The sequence below is a fragment of the Netta rufina genome, assembly GCF_964035555.1.
Source record: "Netta rufina genome assembly, chromosome: 18".
NCBI lineage: Eukaryota > Metazoa > Chordata > Aves > Anseriformes > Anatidae > Netta > Netta rufina.
Window position 1 is genome coordinate 12,402,151 of NC_140142.1, and position 19,947 is coordinate 12,422,097.

Sequence of the window (19,947 nt, forward strand, 5' to 3'; positions counted from 1 at the left end):
TTATTCAACCCTTTGTACTTGAGTACCAAAATATAGTTTGAGCCTGAGGGTTAACAGAAACAAGGAGCCAGGCTCTCTGTGTATTTAAACCAGATAAATCTTGGTCTGAGACCCAATCTCAGCAGATCAGGAGTGAATGGGAACTGGGGCTGTGGTGGCAGTGCCCAGAGCCCTGCAGCAGCCTGTGGTGGGCATTGTCTTGGGGCCAGCCCAGCCTAGGCTGCTGGGCTGGTCTGGGCAGAGGACAGGGAGGTGGGAGAGCTGGGGACTACCTGGGCCAGGCTGAAAGCTGCCCAACAGAGAGAAACATCTGTGTTGAGCTGAGATGTGTGGCCATGCAAGGGAAGGATACGCACTGCTGGCTTCAGGTTGTGTGGCAAGGATGGAAGACAGGCCAGTGCAGGAGGGAGGAGGCCAGGCTGTGCCCTGCTGGCACAGACAGAGCAGGAAGGTGGCCCAGGGCTTTCATCACATACAGACTCTCTCATCAGCCATGTCCAGCACTGCCGCTCCCCCCAGGTTTAGGGGTGCATTTGGCTACCAGGCCATCTCCATGCTTGTGCCAGGCTCAGGGCCTGTGTCAGGGGAACAGCCAACCCTGCTGGCCTCTGTCCTGGCCCAGAGCCCTGAAGACCTGGAGCAGGGCTGTCTGCAGAAGCCCCCATGGGACTGGGGCTGGGTCAGGGTACAAACCGGGGGCTGGGGGCTAAGGAGGCTGCAAAGGCAGGAGGGCCATGGCAGGGGGGGACCCCAAGTGTGCCATTGGGATTATAATAGCAGGAGCTTGACCCAACCCTGAATGTGCACTGCCATGTGCAGTGTCTTAGCAGCACGGCTGTGGGTCCAGGAGTGGGGCAGTGGGGCTGGGACGATGCAGGAACAGGACACTGAGAGGGGCCATGAAGGATCTGCCAGGGTGTGACAGCAAGGACAGGCTCCAAAAAAGAAACTTAGATATCTTAACTTTTGACGGACATACGCTTTTAGGAAAGGCAAAGCTCACCGAGAGTTGGTGTCTGCAAGAATATTCAGCCATGTGTACACAAAGACACAATCTTGTAAACACACATGGATATGCACACGCAGGCGGGTACGGCAGAGCGCTCCCAGACCAACTGCAACTGGAAGAAGGCAGGACAGAGAGATGCGATCAGGTACAAGGCATCTGGAGTCTCTAGAGCAAGGACCAGACCTCTGGTCCCCACTGCTCCCCTCCATCTCTCTGTGCCATTTGCCCATCGCTCACATCTCTGCCCACCAAAGGCACATGAGATGCTGCTGTCCCTCACAGCCCTGCCTGTATTCTGCTCCTTTCTCGTGCTGTGCTTTGTCACACCCAGCACTTTCTTGTGCCTTTTCCCACAGGCTCCCACCCCATGTCCAGGTGGTGTCACTGCAGGGCAGCCCTCCCCAGGGCCCAGGCATCTGCCTGCAACTTCCACAGCTGCTGCTCTTGATGGCCTCCTGAGGCCTGCCTTCTCCTGGCCCATCGCAGTGTTGTGAGAAGGTGACCTCAGCAGCAGGAGCCCAGCCATGGTGGACAGAGTTGTCCCCTGTCAGAGCTGCCCCCTGTGTCCCATGGGGTTTGTGATGCACTCGATGACATCGCTGTGTCTGCCTGCCTGCCACCCGGCAGTCAGGTCACTGCAGTAGGAATTGCATCACAACCCACCTCTCAGCCGTGTCACTGGGACCTTTCTCCACGTGTCTCCTCTCCCCAGCTCCCAGCACTGCTGGGTTGGTTTCCTGATAGTTCAGGTAATGTAAAATCCTAGAATCCCAGCCACTTGCCTGTGAGTCTCCCAGTTATCTATATGTATGCAGTAACTCTGTATATACATTTCCATTTACTTGCACATATATCTGTAGTTACAGATGTAGCTATACAAATATATATTTCTATGCATACAGAAAGATGTGAATATTCCCACCAAGAAAGGCAAATAATACAGTTATGATTGGAACAACTTTAGCCATCTGAAGCATTCCATGGAACATTTTCACTCTGGTTTCCTGTAACATGCAGGAGAGAGTGACAGGCCATGGAAAAGATCCTCCTTGAAGCAATGTCAAGGTACATGCAAGACAAAGAGGTGATCCAAGAGAGCCAGCACATTTTCATCAAGGGTAAATCATGCTTGACCAATCTGGTGGCTTTCTACTATGGAGTGATTGCATCAGTTGACAAAGGAAGATCGATCGATGTCATCTTCCCGGACTTCTGCAAGGCCTTTAACGTGATCGCACATGACATCCTGCTCTCCAAATAGGAGAGGTATGGATTTGATGGGTGCACTGTTCAGTGGATAAGGAATTGGCTTAAACTCGCACCCAGAGAGTGGTGATCAATGGCTCTATGTCTGAGTGGAGGCTGGTGATGAGTGGTGTGCCTCAGGGGTCTGTCCTGGGACCAGTACTGTTCAGTATCTTTATTAATGACATAGACAGTGGGATCGAGTGCACCCTCAGCAAATTTGCAGATGACATCAAACTGAGTGGTGCTGTTGATATGACAGAAGGAAGGGATGACATCCAAAGGGACTTGGACACACTTGAGAAGTGGGCCCATGTGAACCTAATGAGGTTCAACACATCTAAGTGCAAGGTGCTGCACCTGGGCCGAGGCAATCCTGGGCATGAGTACAGGCTGGGAGAAGAACTCATTGAGAGCAGCCCTGCAGAGAAGGAGTTGGGGGTTCTGTTAGATGAAAAGCTTGATGTGAGTTGGCAGTGTGTGCTTGTGGGCCAGAAGTCCAACTGTGTCCTGGGCTGTATCAAGAGATGAGCAGCCAGCAGGTGGAGGGAGGTGATTGTCTACCTCTACTCTGTCCTTGTGAGGCCCAACTGTGTAATTGCACTTCTATTCGTCATTTCTAACCTAAGTCAATCTTTTCTTGTATAGCCAACCCTTGGAAGGTACACCTCATTGGAGGCAACTTGGATTTGGCTCACTGTTGAGGACTGTAGGGTTTGTTTGTTAGCTTGGTTGGTGTTAGATGTTAACAACAAAACCAACAACAAAAACTGTGCCAGTGTGCAGCCAGTTGTCTGAGGAACAGAGGTGGGAATGGGTGCAAAGGAGCTGTAACAACAACCTGCAGAATACAGTGTAGAAGTCTGGTGTAAGGAAAAGTGATGCAAGTCTCAGGTGGCTGATGAGAGAAGTGGTGGGGATGGGGAAGTGAGCAACAAGGCTGACCACACTGTCTAGAACATCAAGGAACTGTTTTCCACCTCTCCAGACGTCCTTAGGAAGCAGATTGGATCCATTACAACTAAAGAATGATGCTATCGGTTCTTCTGAAAACTCTAAACTAATGGAAAATAATCTTAAATAAGGAAAATGCACTTAGAAATCTGGTCATTGAAAACTTTCTCTTTAAACTGCATTCTTGAAACCTCACTAATTAACTGTACAAGTCTGGAAGACTCGATGAAAATGGCTGAATTGTAATGAGCCCCATGGTGCATTTGGTGCTGTTTCCATGAACTTCAGGTAGTGAGAGGAGAATGATGTAACTGCAGGAGAAGTAAAAGTCAGAAGGAAACTTTGAAGTGTCTAGGAGCATTAATGGGCCCCAGTGAGGGTCATTACTGACAAAGCCTCCCCATGGACTTGTTAGAGCACACAACTGGAGGCCATGATTGCAGGTAGACAAAGGCACCGGGCAGGAGACTCTGATGCTGAGTAAAGGCCTTGGTTTGTTTGGTGAAGCAGAAAGGCCAAGCCCTGGCCCCCAGCCCCTGGGCAGGGAGGTCCTGTCCCTCACCCATAGCTCAGGGCTCTTTCTGGGGCAGTGGGATGTGGGGTGTGTGATGTTGTGTGAAGGACAACGCTATGACACCTGCTGGACTCTCCACTGGGTTGCAAGGAGGCAACAAGGCCCCATTGCCATGAGCACAGCATGTCTCCTCATGAGCCTCAGTAGCAGAGACAACTGCCATAGCCAAGGGGACAAAGACTTTGGCTCTGTTGGGGCCTTGCAGCCTTGCCAGTGCTCTCGGTCTTCTCCACTGCAGGCTGTCCTGCACTGTCCTATCCCTGCCCCCAGATCACCCTTCAAGCAGGTGTCCTAACCCATCAGCCTTCTGGTACACTGTGAGCTGATCAGACAGATGAAACCTTACCAGCATCTTCCAATCCACATACCTGCTGCTGGCCTTCCAGCTTCTCAGGGAGATGTGACCAAGTGGTGTGCCTGTTGCTGTCCCACCGTATAATCGGGCAGAAGGGACCTGAAAACCCACACCCAAGGCCTCTTCCTGTATGGGAACTATCAGGCTCTGTTGTAGTTAGATTCCAGAGGCTGAAGCAGATTGGTTCAGTTTAGCAAAGAGCAGACTATATGTATATATATAATTACATTTATATATATATATTGTATAAATTAAGCAAGCTTTATTATGAGCTATTTGCATACATACAGACCCCAGGGTGATGACACTGGTACTGATGAGCACGGTGGTTTTCCCAGTCAATGATGTACTAGAGGAAGGAGTCAGTAGGCATACTGCTTGAATGGTTGTCCCCATTGAGGCAACGTTGTCCTTGATAATGCATCACATCTCTCTCCTCTGGTGGAGTACTCATTTTAACCCCTCCTATCCGGTAGCTGTTCTGACATGTGGGGCCAACACATGTCACAACAGCCATCATGCTCCTCCTTGGTGTTGTATAAACATGACTACAAATGCACATGTGCACCATTTGTGTTGGGATTGAACTGGCTCCGTGAAAGTTGTTACTTTATCCATCATTATCTTCCCCTGCTGCCCTCTGGCCAGCTTTTCCAGCTGCAAGTGTCATGAGTACAAGCTAAGCCATAAACTTTCTCTAGCCTTGCCACAGTCTCACCAGCATTGTCTCAAATCTTGGTTAGTTCTGCATTTTTCTTTCTCTTTCCCCCTGTGTACATACTCAGCAACTTACACGCCTCCCCGCAAGGACAAGCTTTTCCCCAACAGACCAAACAACACAATCATAGTCATAAGATCACTATGCTTTTACACTGGCTCTCAGACAGAGGGCATCTCACAATCAGTGTGCCAAGCAGGTGCCTTCTGCTGCCTTATCAGGGATGCTGGCAGGTGTGAGCTGAAAAGCACAGATGTCAGCCAGGAGGGAAGGGCTGACACATCAGCTGCTTCAGGAAGCAGTCACCTCATAGGCCCTGTCCCCAGCCATGTTACTGCTGCTGGCCTGTCAGCTCCAGAGGCTGAGGTGACCAGAGGCTTCCTACTGCATTTGAAGTTTCTGAGGCACAACAGTCCTTATACTAACATACCCACCCAGCACCCTCTTTGTGGGACACAACCTGACATAATAAAGAGGAAACTTTTAAAGTTAAACTTATCAAGTAAATTTTCTACAACTTGTTATAAATGAGGTTACAACTCAATCTGAATTTAGTAGTATTTATAAAAGGCAAGTAAACAGCTCTGGGTGTGTGGAAAGTCTGCACTCCACCAACATGCACACACAACTGTGGGATTTTCTATATAAAGAATGTTGCATTTATGTATTCATAAGAAACCCAAGTACGTCTATACATATGTATGACCTATCCCTGCTTTGTATTATAATTAGCATTTCCATAAACTCCTCCTTTTTGTGCCTGCGCAGCGTCTCTTGGTGGTGGTCGTTGAGGGTTGTGGGAATGAAGGCTAATGATTTTTTTTCATCACCACTAGTAACCTTTTGTTCCTGTGCAGGCTCCGTGGTTTCCTTGATCTCGTTCAAACCACAGGAGTGGCTTCAACCAGCTCTTTTTCTTCTGCATAGGTTCTGTCCTCCTTATCTTCAAACCAGAAGGCTCCTGAAAATAACAAAATATGGTTGATACTAACTTATGCAAGATCGTCTTTTCCTGCGTCTCGTTAACTCTTAAAACTACACTAATAATACGATTATCATATAACATTAAACAACAATCTTTAACAGTTTACTCAGTGTTTTCCATTGTTCTATACCAATCATCTAATTGACACGAATTACTACGCCATGTATCACAAGCTGCTTCAAATATACACTCTTCAGAGGATCTACTGTGTTCATAGTAACACATGATGTACATGTATCTCTACCTCTGCTCTCTCCTAATTCCAAGATTTAATAAAGACATTCAACAGTATTGGCCCAAGTGCTGATCACTGAGGGATACTGCTAGGAACTGTCTGACAGGAGAACTTTGCACCACAGATGACACCTGGACCTGATTGTCCAGCATGCTTCCCACCCACAGCCTCATCCATTTGTTAAGTCCACATAGCACCAACCAGGCAAGAAGTCTCTGGAAGACAATGTCAAAAGCCTTCCTAAAGTGCACGTAGACAGCATCCCTTTCTTTCCCCTCACCTATGGGTTCAGCAATCCCGTTTTTGTCCAAGTGCCTGGAGGTGGCTGTAGCTTGGTCCATCACCTTCTGAGGGACTGAGGTGAGGCTGAGCAGCCTGAATTCTCCCCACCCTCCTCTGTCCTCTTCCAGAAGAAAGGTTTGATGTCATTCCAAGTCTCCAGAAAGCTCTCTGGTTCCTCTGGCACATTTCCTGACACAGTCCAAAAAGGCAGGGGAGGGTGATGCAACAGACAGGGGCATTTGCAATGAACCTGTGCAGGGCAGGTGAGATGGATCTAATGGTGATGGTGGGGATTGTTCATGGAAGCATCAGGGCTTTGTGAGGCGTCCACATTTGAGCTGGCCTTCTGCACTTCTCATACACAGAACAGTATTCAGAGACACAAGTCCTTCCCTTGCACACCCAAAGGCAGGGCATTGCAATGGTTGTGGTGTCTCTCTGGCTCCTTCTGCCTCTCCTAGAGTCTGGGAGGCATCTCAGTCCTGTGGTACATTGCCCTTCTGGGTACTCGTTTGAGATACCCTATGGCATGAGGAATGGACACAGACTGAAGACATTAGTGCTCACTCAGGTTCCCCTCAGCACATTACAGAATCATAGAATCATTAAAGTTGCAAAAGACCTCCAAGATCATCTGGGCCAACCACAGCAAAATCAGATGATCGGGAGTAGAGCAAAAGCAAAAGCAAAAAGCAGCCAATGAGAAGTTATCTTGCAGAAGTTGCGCCCTTATGTGCCCAAGTGGCAAGGACAGTGCTGGCTTCCCTCTCTAATGTGGAAAAGGCTGGGTCCCCTTCTCAAGAGAGAATTTTTGCCAGGAAGAAGTGCTTTTCTGTGACTCCTCTTTCTGCACAGCAGAATGACAAAAAGACAAACATTTCATCAAAGCTTTTCATAAAGGCCCTGCTGCAGACAAGAAGTCTCACCGTGAGCTCTGGAGGGAACCCAGAAGACTGTAACAAGCACCAGGAAGATCCAGCAAGCTCAAGATATTTTCTATAGAGTAGAAAATTTTTGAAATCATGAATTGGAAAGAATTCATGTCTGTGAGTGAAGGAGAAAGACATATGTTATGTCAACATGGCAGTGCTGAAGGCCCTTATAAAATCAGAGATGATGAAGTTTCCTTTCGGCATTTGTGCCTTGGCCTAGGAGGTGGGGAATGCCTAGTGCTGGGGCGTCTGTGCTCAGCTGTACCCTGTGAGTTGACCTTGCTCTCTTCCCCTCTGTCACTCCCCACACTTGGATGGACACATGAAACATCCACAATCCTGGAGGATGCATGAACTTCCTGGAGTGATATCCCTTTATTGCAGGGGGACAGTGAAACACATGAGATGCAGGGAGAGAGCACAGTGTGTGGCAGTGAGTGCGTATGACCTCATGAACGTAAATGATTCCATAATTCTATAGAGAGCATGGTCAATGGGGCATAGGGCACCCCCAGCAGGTTGCTGAGGACACAAAACTGGGAGAAGTGGTTGATAGAGAAGAAGGGTGTTCTTCCATCCAGATAGACCTCAGCATGCTGGGGAACTGGAACCTCAGGAATTTTAACAAAGGGAAAAGGAAGTCCTTCCCATAGTGAGAAATAAGTTCTGCACCAGTACAGGCTGGGGAGGGACTGACGAAGAGACAAGGACCTTGGGGTACTGGTAGACAGCAAGCTGACCATGAGCCAGCAGGCTGCCCTTGTGTCAAGGGTGGCCAACAGCCTCCTGGACTGCATTAGACAGAGCATTGCCAGCAGGGCAAAGGAGGCAGTTCGTCCACTCTGCTCAGTACTGGTAATGCCATTTTTGTAGTCCTATGTCTGTTGCTGGGCTTCAAAGTACAAGAAGCACATGGGTTGAGAGAGCTGGTACTATTCAGCTTGGAGAAGAGACCATTCCGAGGGTGTTCTTGTCAATGTATATACATGTCTGACAAAAGGACAGGATAAGGGAATCAGGATGTTCTCAGGGCAGCTGAGCAGCAGGACAAGAGGCAATGGCCACTAACTGACCCTAAGAAAACTTCTCTTTACTGTAGGTGACTGATGAACATTGCCCAGAGAGATACTGCAGCCTCCATCCTTGGGGATGTTCTAAACACTGCTGGACCCTGTCCTGGCCAACCTGCTCCAGCTGGCCATGCTTGAGTAGGAGGCGCTTGAACTAGACAGTCTCCATAGCCCTCTTCCAACCCTCATTATTTTGTGATTCTGTAATGCCCAACAGTGTTTCTGAGAAATTTTCTGTGGTACCCTCATCCTCGATGAGTCCTGCAGCCCATGGATCAAAGCTGCATTTTGAGGATGAACATGGTCACTGGGTAGTGCTGAGGACAGAGCCAGACAGGGATTACAAAAGCCAGCAACGTCATAACACACAGAAGTGCCCATTACCCCCGCCTCCACTGTCCAGCCCCTTCCCCTGACAAGACTTAGGGTCACAAAGGACCTCTGGAGCTCTCTCGCACCATGGTCTGCTCTGAGCAGGGATAACTTAACTAAGAGATCGGATTGGTCAGTACTTTCTCCTGACCAAGTGTTAATTCACAATCGTAGTGATTTATTTTCTCCTTAAAACCATTATGAATTTCTTTCTGCCTTCTTCAAGCCTAATTGTATTAGGTGTGGCTGGGATTGAGTTAACATTCTTACAGCAGCTTCAATAGTGCTGTTCTTTCCATTTTTTCAAGGGCAAGAAGAAGGACCAATGAGACTTACAGGCTGGTCAGCCTCACCTTCTTCCCTATGAAGATAACAGAGCAGCTCATCCTGTCAACCATTTACAGGCAAAGAAAGGATATGAAAGTCATCGGCAGTAGTAAGCTGGATTCACCAAAGGGAAGTCATGCTTGAGCAACTTGAAAACGTTCTATGATAAAATGACCGATACCTCAAGCATTCTGTGAAATTGTGTGATCTTGGACTAAGGCTCTTGTGACAGCTTCTCCTATATGTTCATGCAACAACAAGCCAATCGGGATCTTGGGCTGAGGGTCCCATGTGCACAGTGATGGTCAACAGTTTCCCAAGCTAATATAGTATCCACATTTTCGTCTATCAGAAAATTTCCAGCCCAGGTCAGCTCCTGTCTGATCTCTCCCCATTCCTCCTTTGATCAGGCCTGGTACTCCTGGCCTCCTCCAAGTGCTCCTCACAGGACCCTGAGTGCTGCTCCGCAGAAAGAGGGGACCGTGATGCCCAAGGTGCTGGAGTTACTTTGTACCGGCTAAGATGGTCAAAGTAGGAAACACCCACAAGTGCACAAGAGTCCAGTCCTCATTCTGCAACACACCTCCCTGTGACCCCCACCCCTGAACCTATGGAAAACGAAGCACAGCCAAGGCAATGGAGACTGCAATTCCTGAAGCTAATTCCTGCTTTCATAAGGAAAAAGAGACCAGCCTTCTGTTCCTGCAGTGAGGAGGCACCCTTTTATTAGAGATGCTCCTCAGGAAGACAGAAATAACACCTTGATGACAACTGTACAGAAGGCCTTTGGGTTAGCAGGCACAGCAGGATCATGCCTTTGGAGATGAGGGGTGGATAAATACATTTGTGTATTAACATGATCATCAGACTTTAAAAGAAAAAATGCACAGACCTTTCCTGGGGTAAAAGAAGGAAAAACCTGTCAGGAAACATGGGCATCTTCCTGCTCCTGACTGTGAACCCATTGAATCAGTTTCCTGAGGGCATATTTGAGTTCCTGGTTCCTCATGCTATAGATGAGGGGGTTCACTGCTGGAGGAATCACTGAGTACAGAACTGCCACCAGCAGATCTAGAGGTGTAGAGGAGATGGAGGAGGGCTTCAGGTAGGAAAACATACTGGTGCTGATAACCATAAAGACCACGGCCAAGTGAGGGAGGCACGTGGAAAAGGCTTTGTGCTGTCCCTGCTCAGAGGGCATCTGCAACACAATAGTGAAGATTTTAATGTAAGACAGGATAATGAAAACAAAACATCCCAGAGCAAGGACAAAACTGCTGGCAAACACCCCAACTTCCCGGAGATAGAAATCTGAGCAGGACAGTTTGAAGATCTGGGGGATTTCACAGAAGAATTGGTCCACAGCATTGCCTCTGCAGAATGTCAGAGAAAAAGTATTGGCAGTGTGCAGCAGAGCATTGAGAACCCCACTGCCCCAAGCAGCTGCTGCCATCTGGGCACAGGCTCTGCTGCTCAGGAGGGTCCCATAGTGCAGGGGCTTGCAGATGGCAATGTAGCGGTCATAGGACATGACAGTGAGAAGAGAATATTCTGCTGAGATGAAAAATAGAAAGAGAAAGACCTGTGCAACACACCCATCATAGGAAATGGCCCTGGTGTCCCAGAGGGAATTGGCCATGGCTTTGGGGACAGTGGTGGAGATGCAGCCCAGGTCGAGGAGGGCGAGGTTGAGGAGGAAGAAGTACATGGGGGTGTGGAGGCGGTGGTTGAAGGCTATGGTGGTGAGGATGAGGCCGTTGCCCAGGAGGGCAGCCAGGTAGATGCCCAGGAAGAGCACAAAGTGCAGGATCTGCAGCTCCCGCGTGTCTGCAAATGCCAGCAGGAGGAACTTGGTGATGGAGGTGCTGTTGGACATCTGATGCCTCTGGACATGGGTCCTGTTCATGGAAGGAATTACAAGTGAAAAGTCAAACATGTACAACACCTATTGCATATCTTGTAGGAAGTGCCCTCCACACCACATCAAAGACATACTACCTCCTGCTTGATTCTGGAAGAAATTTGTAGTGCTCCTTGGCCAGAACTCTGACTGAGCTCTGTTGGCTAAGGCTCAGTCTGTCAGCAGGAGTCTGTGAGCAGAGCCCTTGGTCACTGGGGGAATCAGTCCTGCTCTGCTTCCAGAAGGCATAAATGAACTGGGTGCAACCTCAGATGCCCACTGTCCAGGGACATCCTTCTCATTGCAGATCTGGAGGAGTAGGTCAAATAATCCCTCAAGAAACAACAAAATTGATGTTGTTGCTGGCTGTAGGCTGAGGTATCTAAAAGGTCTTTGTAAAGTGCGTCACTGAGCTGTACATCTTTTACAGAGGAATGTTCTTGGAGCCTCAATCTCTGATAAACACTATAATTTCATTACTTGGTTAGTAAATAAATGGCTCCCCAGCAGGGCATGAAAAAGGTAACTGACACTCAGGACAGTTCTTATCCTGAAAGTAGCCCCTACCTTGAATGTTGCCTTGACAAATCTAGTACAAAGATGTCAGAATTCTCCCCCAGCACAAGGGAACCCAGAGCTCATGACCAAGTTCCCCTGAAATTATGGATGGAGATCAATTCTGTAGGGGGAACAGAGAGCAAGGGGTTACTGCGGAGAAGGCATCTAAAGTGCAGGGATGGGAGGGAAGTACACAAATCCCCCCTGCCATAGAGTTTCTTAGAGCTTCTTGGGTTTCCTTCTCTCTGCTCATGGCTCTGCTGCCTGCAGCTGGGTCTCTGTCCCCACGCCTCCTGCCTGCAGCTCACAGTCCCATCCCAACCGCTTGGTGCTCAGCTCTGCCCTGCAGACACCTCCTGGCAGCAGGGCTCTGCCCAGGGGCAGCTTGCTGAGGTCACATCCTAGCGACCAGGTCACACAGACCCTGCTGACACTGCACGGGTGGTGGTGGAGCTTTCTATGGGCTGAGGGGCAGGAAAGGGACTGGTCCTTTTAAGCCTCTTGTGAAGGCTTAGGTGTCACAACATCTACTCTGAAATAATAACCTCTATTTCTATTCCCAGTGAGCCAAAGAAGAGAAAATTGAAAGCAGAGAGTCTGGAAACCTAAGCCTGAAGCAGGAATTCCCCACCTTCTCTGTGTTCTTGCAAAGCCCCCTTGGATACACCCTGGTTGTGCTGTGGAGCTGTGAGCAGGCTGCCCAGGCAGCAGCCCACCGCCAGCAGCAGGACACTGCCCTGCCGCGGGGGCTCCTTCCACCCGCAGCTTCTCCCCGCAGCGCCCTGAGCAGCTCCCCAGGCAGGCTGAGTGCTGAGCCTGGCAGGTGGCAGAGGCCCTGCCCCAGCACACAGCCCCTGGGGCACAGTAGGGACCCTGCTCTGCACCACAGCCCTGGACACCCCTGCCTGCACCCCTGGCTTCTCCTGCCTCCAGGAACTGTGGCTGCATTGCCCTCCAGCCAGAGACTTACTGGGTTTGGGGCTGGGAAGTCTTCTCCCCCAGGAAGCTTCGTGCATCCTGCCACTTCTGCCTGCCTTTAAGCACTGTGTCTCTGCAGGCAGTGCCCCCAGCCCTGCTGCACTGTGCAGAGGAGCTGCTCCTGGGCAGAGCTGTCTCTCTGCAGCGCTGCCTGCTTGCCAGGAGCTCCCCTTGGGCCCAGGAGCCTGGCCCAGCTCAGCAGCAGAGGCCCAGCCCAAGGCCTCCCTTGCTCTGCCCCCCACCAGGCTCCCTGCACATGGCCCTGTGACTGCAGGGAAACCTGCTCGGAAACAGCCTGAAGGGATCCCTGGGCTTCCCTCCCTCCCTTCCCTCCCCCCCCTGGGCACCCACACTTCTCACCAGCACTGTTGTTTCTCCTAGCAGAGGATGAATTAGCTGTAACAATAACTTCTTTATGCCCCAGTATCAGTTTGGACATGAAGTCATGGTGGGGGACATTTCTTCCTCCTTGTGGCCACTTCCAACCTTCCAGGATGCACCAGAAGGGACAAGAGAACACATATCTGGGCCTTCTTTCTGTCTGGGTCCTCCTGGGTGTGTAGGCAGAGGGGATCCCCCAGTCAGCATGCCAACCAGGTGCCTTCTGCTGGCCTAGCAGGGCCACTGCCAGATGTCAGCCCAAAAGTACAGATCCCAGGGAAAAGTCAAGGGTGACCTGTCAGCTACTTCAGGCAGAAGTGACCTCACAGTCCCTTTCCATGACATGTTCCTGCTGCTGCCCTATCATCTGCAGGGACAGAAGTTACCTCACAGTCACTGCCACAGTCACGTTGCTCCTGCTGGGGAAAGATATCCTGAGGCAGAGCTGAGCTCTTCAGAGCATTCCCACCCATCTCCTCTTTGTGGCCCACAAGCCGATCAGATCCATGGCCCCTCACATTCATCTTTGAATGCCATGTGACTGCACAGCAACCTCACGGTTCCTGCCCTGACCCAAGGGGCCAGGCACCTCAAGTTAAGGGTTGGGAGAGGGGTTGAAGGAATGTAGAGGGGCACAGGAATAGGGGCTTTGGGTGTTAGTTGTTCGTGTATGGGATTAGGGACTAGAGCTCAGCTTTCTGGGTTAAAGATTAAGCAAAGGTTTAGTGGGAGGGTTTGGTCTTCCGCTTGTGGTGGCAGGTCTGTGTTTTTTTAGGTATAGGCAAGTATTTTGGTTTAGGGTTTTGTTTAAGGCTGTCAGGAAATTGTGTAGAGTTAAGCAGAGCATTTTACTGCTAGTATTAAGGGCAGGGATCAGGGTGATCAAGAGAGTAAAGGTAAGGACAAGGGTCTATTGGCTGAGTTTGGGCTTCAGGGGATACTTTGAGGTCAGGCATTAGAGCAGTGGTTTCCTGTCATGGTGTGGAGTAGCATTTAGGTTTAGGGAGTAATGTCACTGCTAAAAATAGGGAAAGGGTTTATGTGACTGTTTTTAGTTAGTGTTACAGCAGAAACATTACCTGAACCTTCCAAGATCTCTGAAACCATTGATTTTTACTGGCCAAGCTCCTCTTCCCTCTCCCATATCTCACATCTCTCCTGGCCAGGCTTCTCCTGACTTCCCCATATCAGTTATCTCCTTAGGGGCAGTTTTCTGATGGCTTTCATGATCTCAGAGTCTCTGTCTCGCCTCTGTTGGCTACTCCATTCCTGAGATAGACACGGCACATAAGCCAGGATGGAAAAGGACATAAAGGTCTGTAGGAGCATCCTGCACAATGTGCCCAGCATCTCTGCACCACACTGAAATGGTGCTTCCTGCCTACAACTTTTGGATCTAGAATGGCTGCTATGGATCCAGGGTAACTTTTCCCAGGCCCTCATACATGCTTCGGTTTGTTACGGGCGTCTTGGCAGTTTCTTTATAGAAAACTGAAAGCAACCCTGAAGGATGACTTTAGGTAAAAGCTGAAACCTCGGACGTGAACACCCCTATTTGAGACCTCTTCCTCGATGGTGTTTACCAGGCACTTGGGAAGAGAGGATCTCACAAACTACGTGCAAAGCAGGTGCCTTCTGCTTGCCTTTCAGGTGCGTTCGCAGATGTGAGCCTAAAGGCACAGATCCCAGCCAGGAGTCAAGGGATGACCTGTTGGCTACTTCAGAAAGGAGTTAGCTCACAGCAGTTTAACAGCCATTCACTTCCTGCTGGACTTTGAGTTTCCAAGGCACCACTGACCTCATAATACCACACCTACATAACACCTCCTTTTTGTCCCAGGACCTGTCCAGGTAGAATTGAGCTGGTTGTGATCCTTCCAGCCCATGGCACTGCTGCTGGACTCCCAGCCTCTCTGATGCACAGGAGCCAGTTCCATGCCAGTCCTGGGAGGTGCTAGGGCAGGAGGGACCTTGCAGGCAGTGTCCAAGCCCTGAGCCTATTGGTGGTCTCTCAACTTCTTGCACAAAGTGAAGATCACACTGGCGTCCAGAAGCCATGTGCCTGAAGCTGGCCTAGAAGACACTCGGGGGAAGTGCCCTCCCAGTCCTATCCCCATGCCCATCCCATGCCCATCCCCACCCCCAACCTCACCCCAGCCCCAGTCCCAGCTGACGATGTTGCTTTTCAGAGCGAGGGGGTTGTGGTGCCTGGGGAACAGGGGCACTCTGCAGGACCAAGCTGGGCAGGCTGGGAGGCAGACCCAGCTCATTGGGTCTCTGCCATTGCCCCAGGGCTGCAAGAAATTACTCGCCAGACTCCTTTGCCGGGCTGCTGTATGCCCTGGAGCTGCAGAGCTGTCCTCTGCCAGCTCACACCAGATTTACCACTTGAGCTCTGGTCAGTCCACCTGGAACAGGCTCACACTGTGCGATTGTCTCCCAGGCTCATATCGCCCCTGCAGATCACCTGGGCTCTCCTGGAAGCTCCTGTTTCCCTCCAGGTTAAATAAATAAATAAATACATAAATAAATAAAATCTCGTCTGCCATCAGCCCCTTCATGTTCTGTGGAGCCCGAGTGCCTAGGAATTGGAAATACTCATCAGCTGCCTGGCTACTAGCAACTAACAGGGAACGTGTGAACCAGCCCCAGATCCCTAAAGTCCATTCTGGGACTCCGCTTTCACTACACCAAGCCCATGTGGAAAGCAGTAAAGCATGGAGCCTCTTTGGAGTTTCTTCCTTGGGCTTGTTCTTGACAGCAGCTTTGCAAGAAGGCCTCAGCCTTCAGGCAGTGCCCTGAGGAGATCCCCTCTTAGGCAGGCAGTGCTGCAGTGGAGGCCAGCTCTGCCACTGCTGTGCCCACCACCTGTCCCTGCCTGCAGTCCCAGCTCAGCCCCACAGCAGCACTGGCACCAAGCTACAGGAGCAGCCAGGCCTGACTCCACCAGCAGGGCCCAGCAGGAGAGGGTGGCAGTGGCAAGAGAGCAGCTCTGCATGCACCAAGCATTGGTGCTCCCTGGCTGTGCTGCTGGGATGGGACTCTTTTCCTCTACACACAGGCACTGTCCCTGCAGAGCCAGACCGGGTCTCAGAGGAAGGACGCCAGACAAAGTAGGCAGTGCAGGCTCCTTTATTTTGTTTCAATTCACAGAGAGCCCAGCTCCTCATGTATAGAGTCTTTGAGCTACACTTGACAAGTAGACACTGAAATGGAAATGTCACAAACTATATTATTTTAATGGGCAAAATAAGCCAAATTAAAACTATGAAAAACCTCTAATAAAAATGCTTCCAAGCACACAAACAAACAAAAGGATATTGCCTACAGGAGTAGTAATTCACATTATGAGTCAGATGCAGAAGCAGACTGGAAATATACTGTGTCTTAAACACATCCAGTCACCAATTTCCACAGGGCAGTCTTGAGGTCCTTGTTCCTCATGCTGTAGATGAGGGGGTTCACTGCTGGAGGCACCACCGAGTACAGAACTGTTACCACCAGGTCCAGGGATGGGGAGGAGATAGAGGAGTGCTTTAAGTAGGCAAATAAGGCAGTGCTGATAGACAGAGAGGCCACGGTCAGGTGAGGGAGGCACGTGGAAAAGGCTTTGTGCCATCCCTGCTCAGAAGGCATCCTCAGTACAGCCTTGAAGATCTGCACATAGGAAATAACAATGAAAACAAAACAACCAAAGGCTAAACAGACGCTAAAAACAAGTGCCCCAACTTCCCTGAGGTAGTCATCTGAGCAGGAGAGCTTGAGGATCTGGGGGATTTCACAGAAGAACTGGTCCACAGCATTGTCATGACAGAGGGGCAGGGAAAATGTATTGGCAGTGTGCAGGACAGCATTGAGAAAGCCACTGCCCCAGGCAGCTGCTGCCATCTGGGCACAAGCTCTGCTGCCCAGGAGGGTCCCATAGTGCAGGAGCTTGCCACAGCCCTTGCTCCTCTCCAAACCTGGCTGTCCTAAGGACTCTCAGACCTGCAACTCTTTCCTTGCTGGCTGCAGACCCATGTGCATGGACTGTCACTCCGGATCTGAGCTGAGTGTGATAACTCAGACCACCCAGCCAGGATTATGACACCAATGAATTATTCTTCGAAGAGCTAAGAAATACCTCAAGATCAGTTGCCCTTGTCCTTATGGGGAATTCAACTTGCCAGTCATCAACTGTGACTACCACATGGCCAACACAAGCAGGTCCAGGAGGTTCCTAAAGCACCTTGAAGATAACTTTTTGGTTCAGGTGCTAAGGGAGCCAACTAGGAAAGGTGCCCCCCTAGATCTGTTGCTGCAGAACAGAGTGGGTCTTGTGGGAGATGTGGCAATTGGTGGCCATCTTGGTCATAATGACCATGAAGTTGTTGAGTTTGAAATTTTTGGTGACAGGAGGAAAACTGCCACCAAAACTTCAGTCCTGGATATGGGGAGAGCAGACTTCAGGCTGCCTGGAGAACTAGTTAGCAAGGTCCCCTGGGAAACTGCTTTTGAAGGCATTGGCGTCCATCAGTGCTGGTTAGTCTTAAGCGCTGCCTCCTAAAAGCACAGGATCAGGCAATTCCAAAATATCAGCAATGAGACTGTGGTGCTCTAATGATGAGCTGTCTCCTCATAGGCCTCAGTGGCAGAGACAACAGCCATAGCCATAGGTATAAATATCTTGGTCTTGTTGGGACTTTCAGCCTTGCTAAGTCCTTGTTCCTCTGCAGACCAGGATATCCTAGGGACTCCCAGACGTACACCTCTTTCCCTGCTGGCTGTAGACCTTTATCCGTGTCATGTCACACCAGATCCGAGCTGAGAAAGACGACTCAGATTTTCTTGGTGGCCGTGTTCCTTGTGTTATAAATGGCTCAGGATTCAAATTAGAATTAAATGAAAAATAGGATTTATTAAAGGATATAAAGGAATAGAGGTAAGCAAACAGCGCTGGGTGCACCGGGAGTCTCCGCTCCACCAGGACGCACACCAATTACATCAAGCAACTGATTTTTATGCTCCTAGACTAATACATATTCATTACTACTTCTAAAAAAAATAGATTATTAAAATTAGCTTCCGGGGTGCAGTCCCTCCTACTGGAGCATGCGCAGTCTCCTCTGGGGTCTCTTCTGGGGGTCTCTAGGGGTCTTCCATGCTGAAGGCTCGCAGTCTTCCTCTTCCCCTTTGTACTTACTGGGCACCATCCCAAGTTTACGGAACACCTTCTTCAAAACACCTTCTTCAAATCTTGTCTCCCAGCCGCCTTTCAGCTTCTTTCTCAGCCCCCCCCCTAACCAGATACCAAAGATCCACATAGTATCCCATAACAGTCATTAGTTGTTATCAGTTGTTCTGAAACTCCCAGACACACGGGTAATTAAAACATTCTTCCCCAGCCATTCACAGACACATCTATAGCAGTGTTAGAAATAGAAGTCTGGAACAAAAGAAAACAGGTTCATAAATTTAAGAAGTGATAAATTGGCTAGAATGAGGAATGAGGGGGAGACTGGGACACACTGCAGCTGTGGTTCAAGCATTGAATTGCCAGTGCAGGGCCCAGAGGCAGACAGGGTTCAAACATTTCAAACAGAATTGTTCTTTATGGACACGAATTGTTAAAACATTCCTCACAATCCCTTATCTTCTTTTCAATATCCCCAATTCGTGTCTCTTCTGTTATCAATAATTGGATTTCATCAGTTTGTTCTTGGAGGGTCCAATTCTTAAGCATCATAATTGACATATTCCCTTCTTTTTTTAATGAAGTTATTACTAATGTACTATTTATCACCCGGCGTATTAATAGTGTAAGACAAGGTATCATACAAGGTACAAATAATAACGTCATTATACCACATAATAATAAAAATAACACCCTTTTAACCCATGGTCCACCAGGCAGCCATGAAAATAAATCCCATTCCATATCCTTCCAGGTTTGTGTTGGGACGTGGGCTAATTTTCTAATTTCCTTGGTTATCTTTTTAACTACTTTCCCATTATCGTCAATTTGTAAACAACAATTAGAATAATTTAGTTTACCACACACACCCCCTTCTTCTGCTAGTAAATAGTCCAAGACCATTCTATGTTGGAAAATAGCATTCCTCATCTGGGTAGATTGGTCAGCTAGGAGATCCAGAGCTGTTGCTGTTTGATTAGTTATTATTTCGAGAACTGCTTGTAACCTAATTATGCGATTCAAATTATAAATAGGTTCTCGAGCTCCAGATATTACTTCATTCGGATTCCATGTAGCTGGTCCATAATACTGTATGATTCTTTCAGGGGGCCATTCATTTTCTCTCCATTTTTGAGCACTACCTCCAGCTAAAGAGGTATCAATATATCGTTTCTCCCTATTGAGATCATCATATAATTTTACTCCTAAGTGATTCCCTTGTATTTGAGATAATAAAAAGAATAAAGGTCTTATGTATCCCACGTAGCATATTCCTGACCAATCTTTTGGTAACCTTTTATAGGCCCGTTTGCCACATATCCAATAATGTCCTTTTAAAGCCCACGTCCCATTTGGAAAAGGACCATCCCAGTTTTTTCTATTCCTTGGGGCATGAAAATACAAGGTGTTCTCGTTACCAAGTGGCCCAGTTACAATGTTTGCTTCCTTAATACTCGTATATATACACTTCCAAGCCCCTACACTAGATTCCCACTCACAATTACAGCTAATTTCTCCTTCACGACTTGTCATATTATTGCCTGACCAGAAATGTTTAAAAAACACTTGCGTCCCGTTCTCATTTTGCCACCTCCAGCGATAGATCTTTACCACATGCTGTTCCCTAGTGGTGTTATCTCGCTGACAACTCAAGATTTGAACATCGAATTGTCCTTTTGATTGTGCTCTTGCCATGGCTTTACACCCAGGTCCAAAGAATTCCTTAGATGAGCATTTCAGCCAAGTCCCATTCTTCAGCTGGACATGTGTAGCATTCCATTTTCCTTTACTTGCTGTACAGTTTATAGGTCTACATTCAGGATCAGTACATTCATATCCAGGGGACAGAGTCCATTTACAAATGCTTTCTCCCACCTTTACTGTCCCTGTTCTGTTTAA

The 19,947-nt window shown here is 48.9% G+C and overlaps 3 protein-coding genes across 3 annotated transcripts in view; all 3 read right to left on the reverse strand.

Annotated features, from left to right (window-relative positions):
• The window catches only part of LOC311216502 (olfactory receptor 14A16-like), a gene marked incomplete at both ends in the record, with an annotated part of 307,014 nt that overhangs the window by 73,747 nt on the left and 213,320 nt on the right, over nt 1-19,947 (reverse strand). The window lies entirely within an intron of this gene.
• On the reverse strand, nt 9,981-10,934 carry LOC311216651 (olfactory receptor 14A16-like; the record flags this gene model as incomplete). Its single annotated transcript, XM_084298179.1, has 1 exon — nt 9,981-10,934. One exon carries the CDS (start codon nt 10,932-10,934, stop codon nt 9,981-9,983), a length of 954 nt encoding a protein of 317 aa, XP_084154305.1.
• The window catches only part of LOC311216652 (olfactory receptor 14A16-like), a gene marked incomplete at both ends in the record, with an annotated part of 28,365 nt that continues 24,680 nt past the window's right edge, over nt 16,263-19,947 (reverse strand). The window contains one exon of the mRNA XM_084298180.1: nt 16,263-16,808. Coding sequence (XP_084154306.1) covers nt 16,263-16,808 — 546 coding nt within the window. The remainder of the gene's footprint in view (nt 16,809-19,947) is intronic.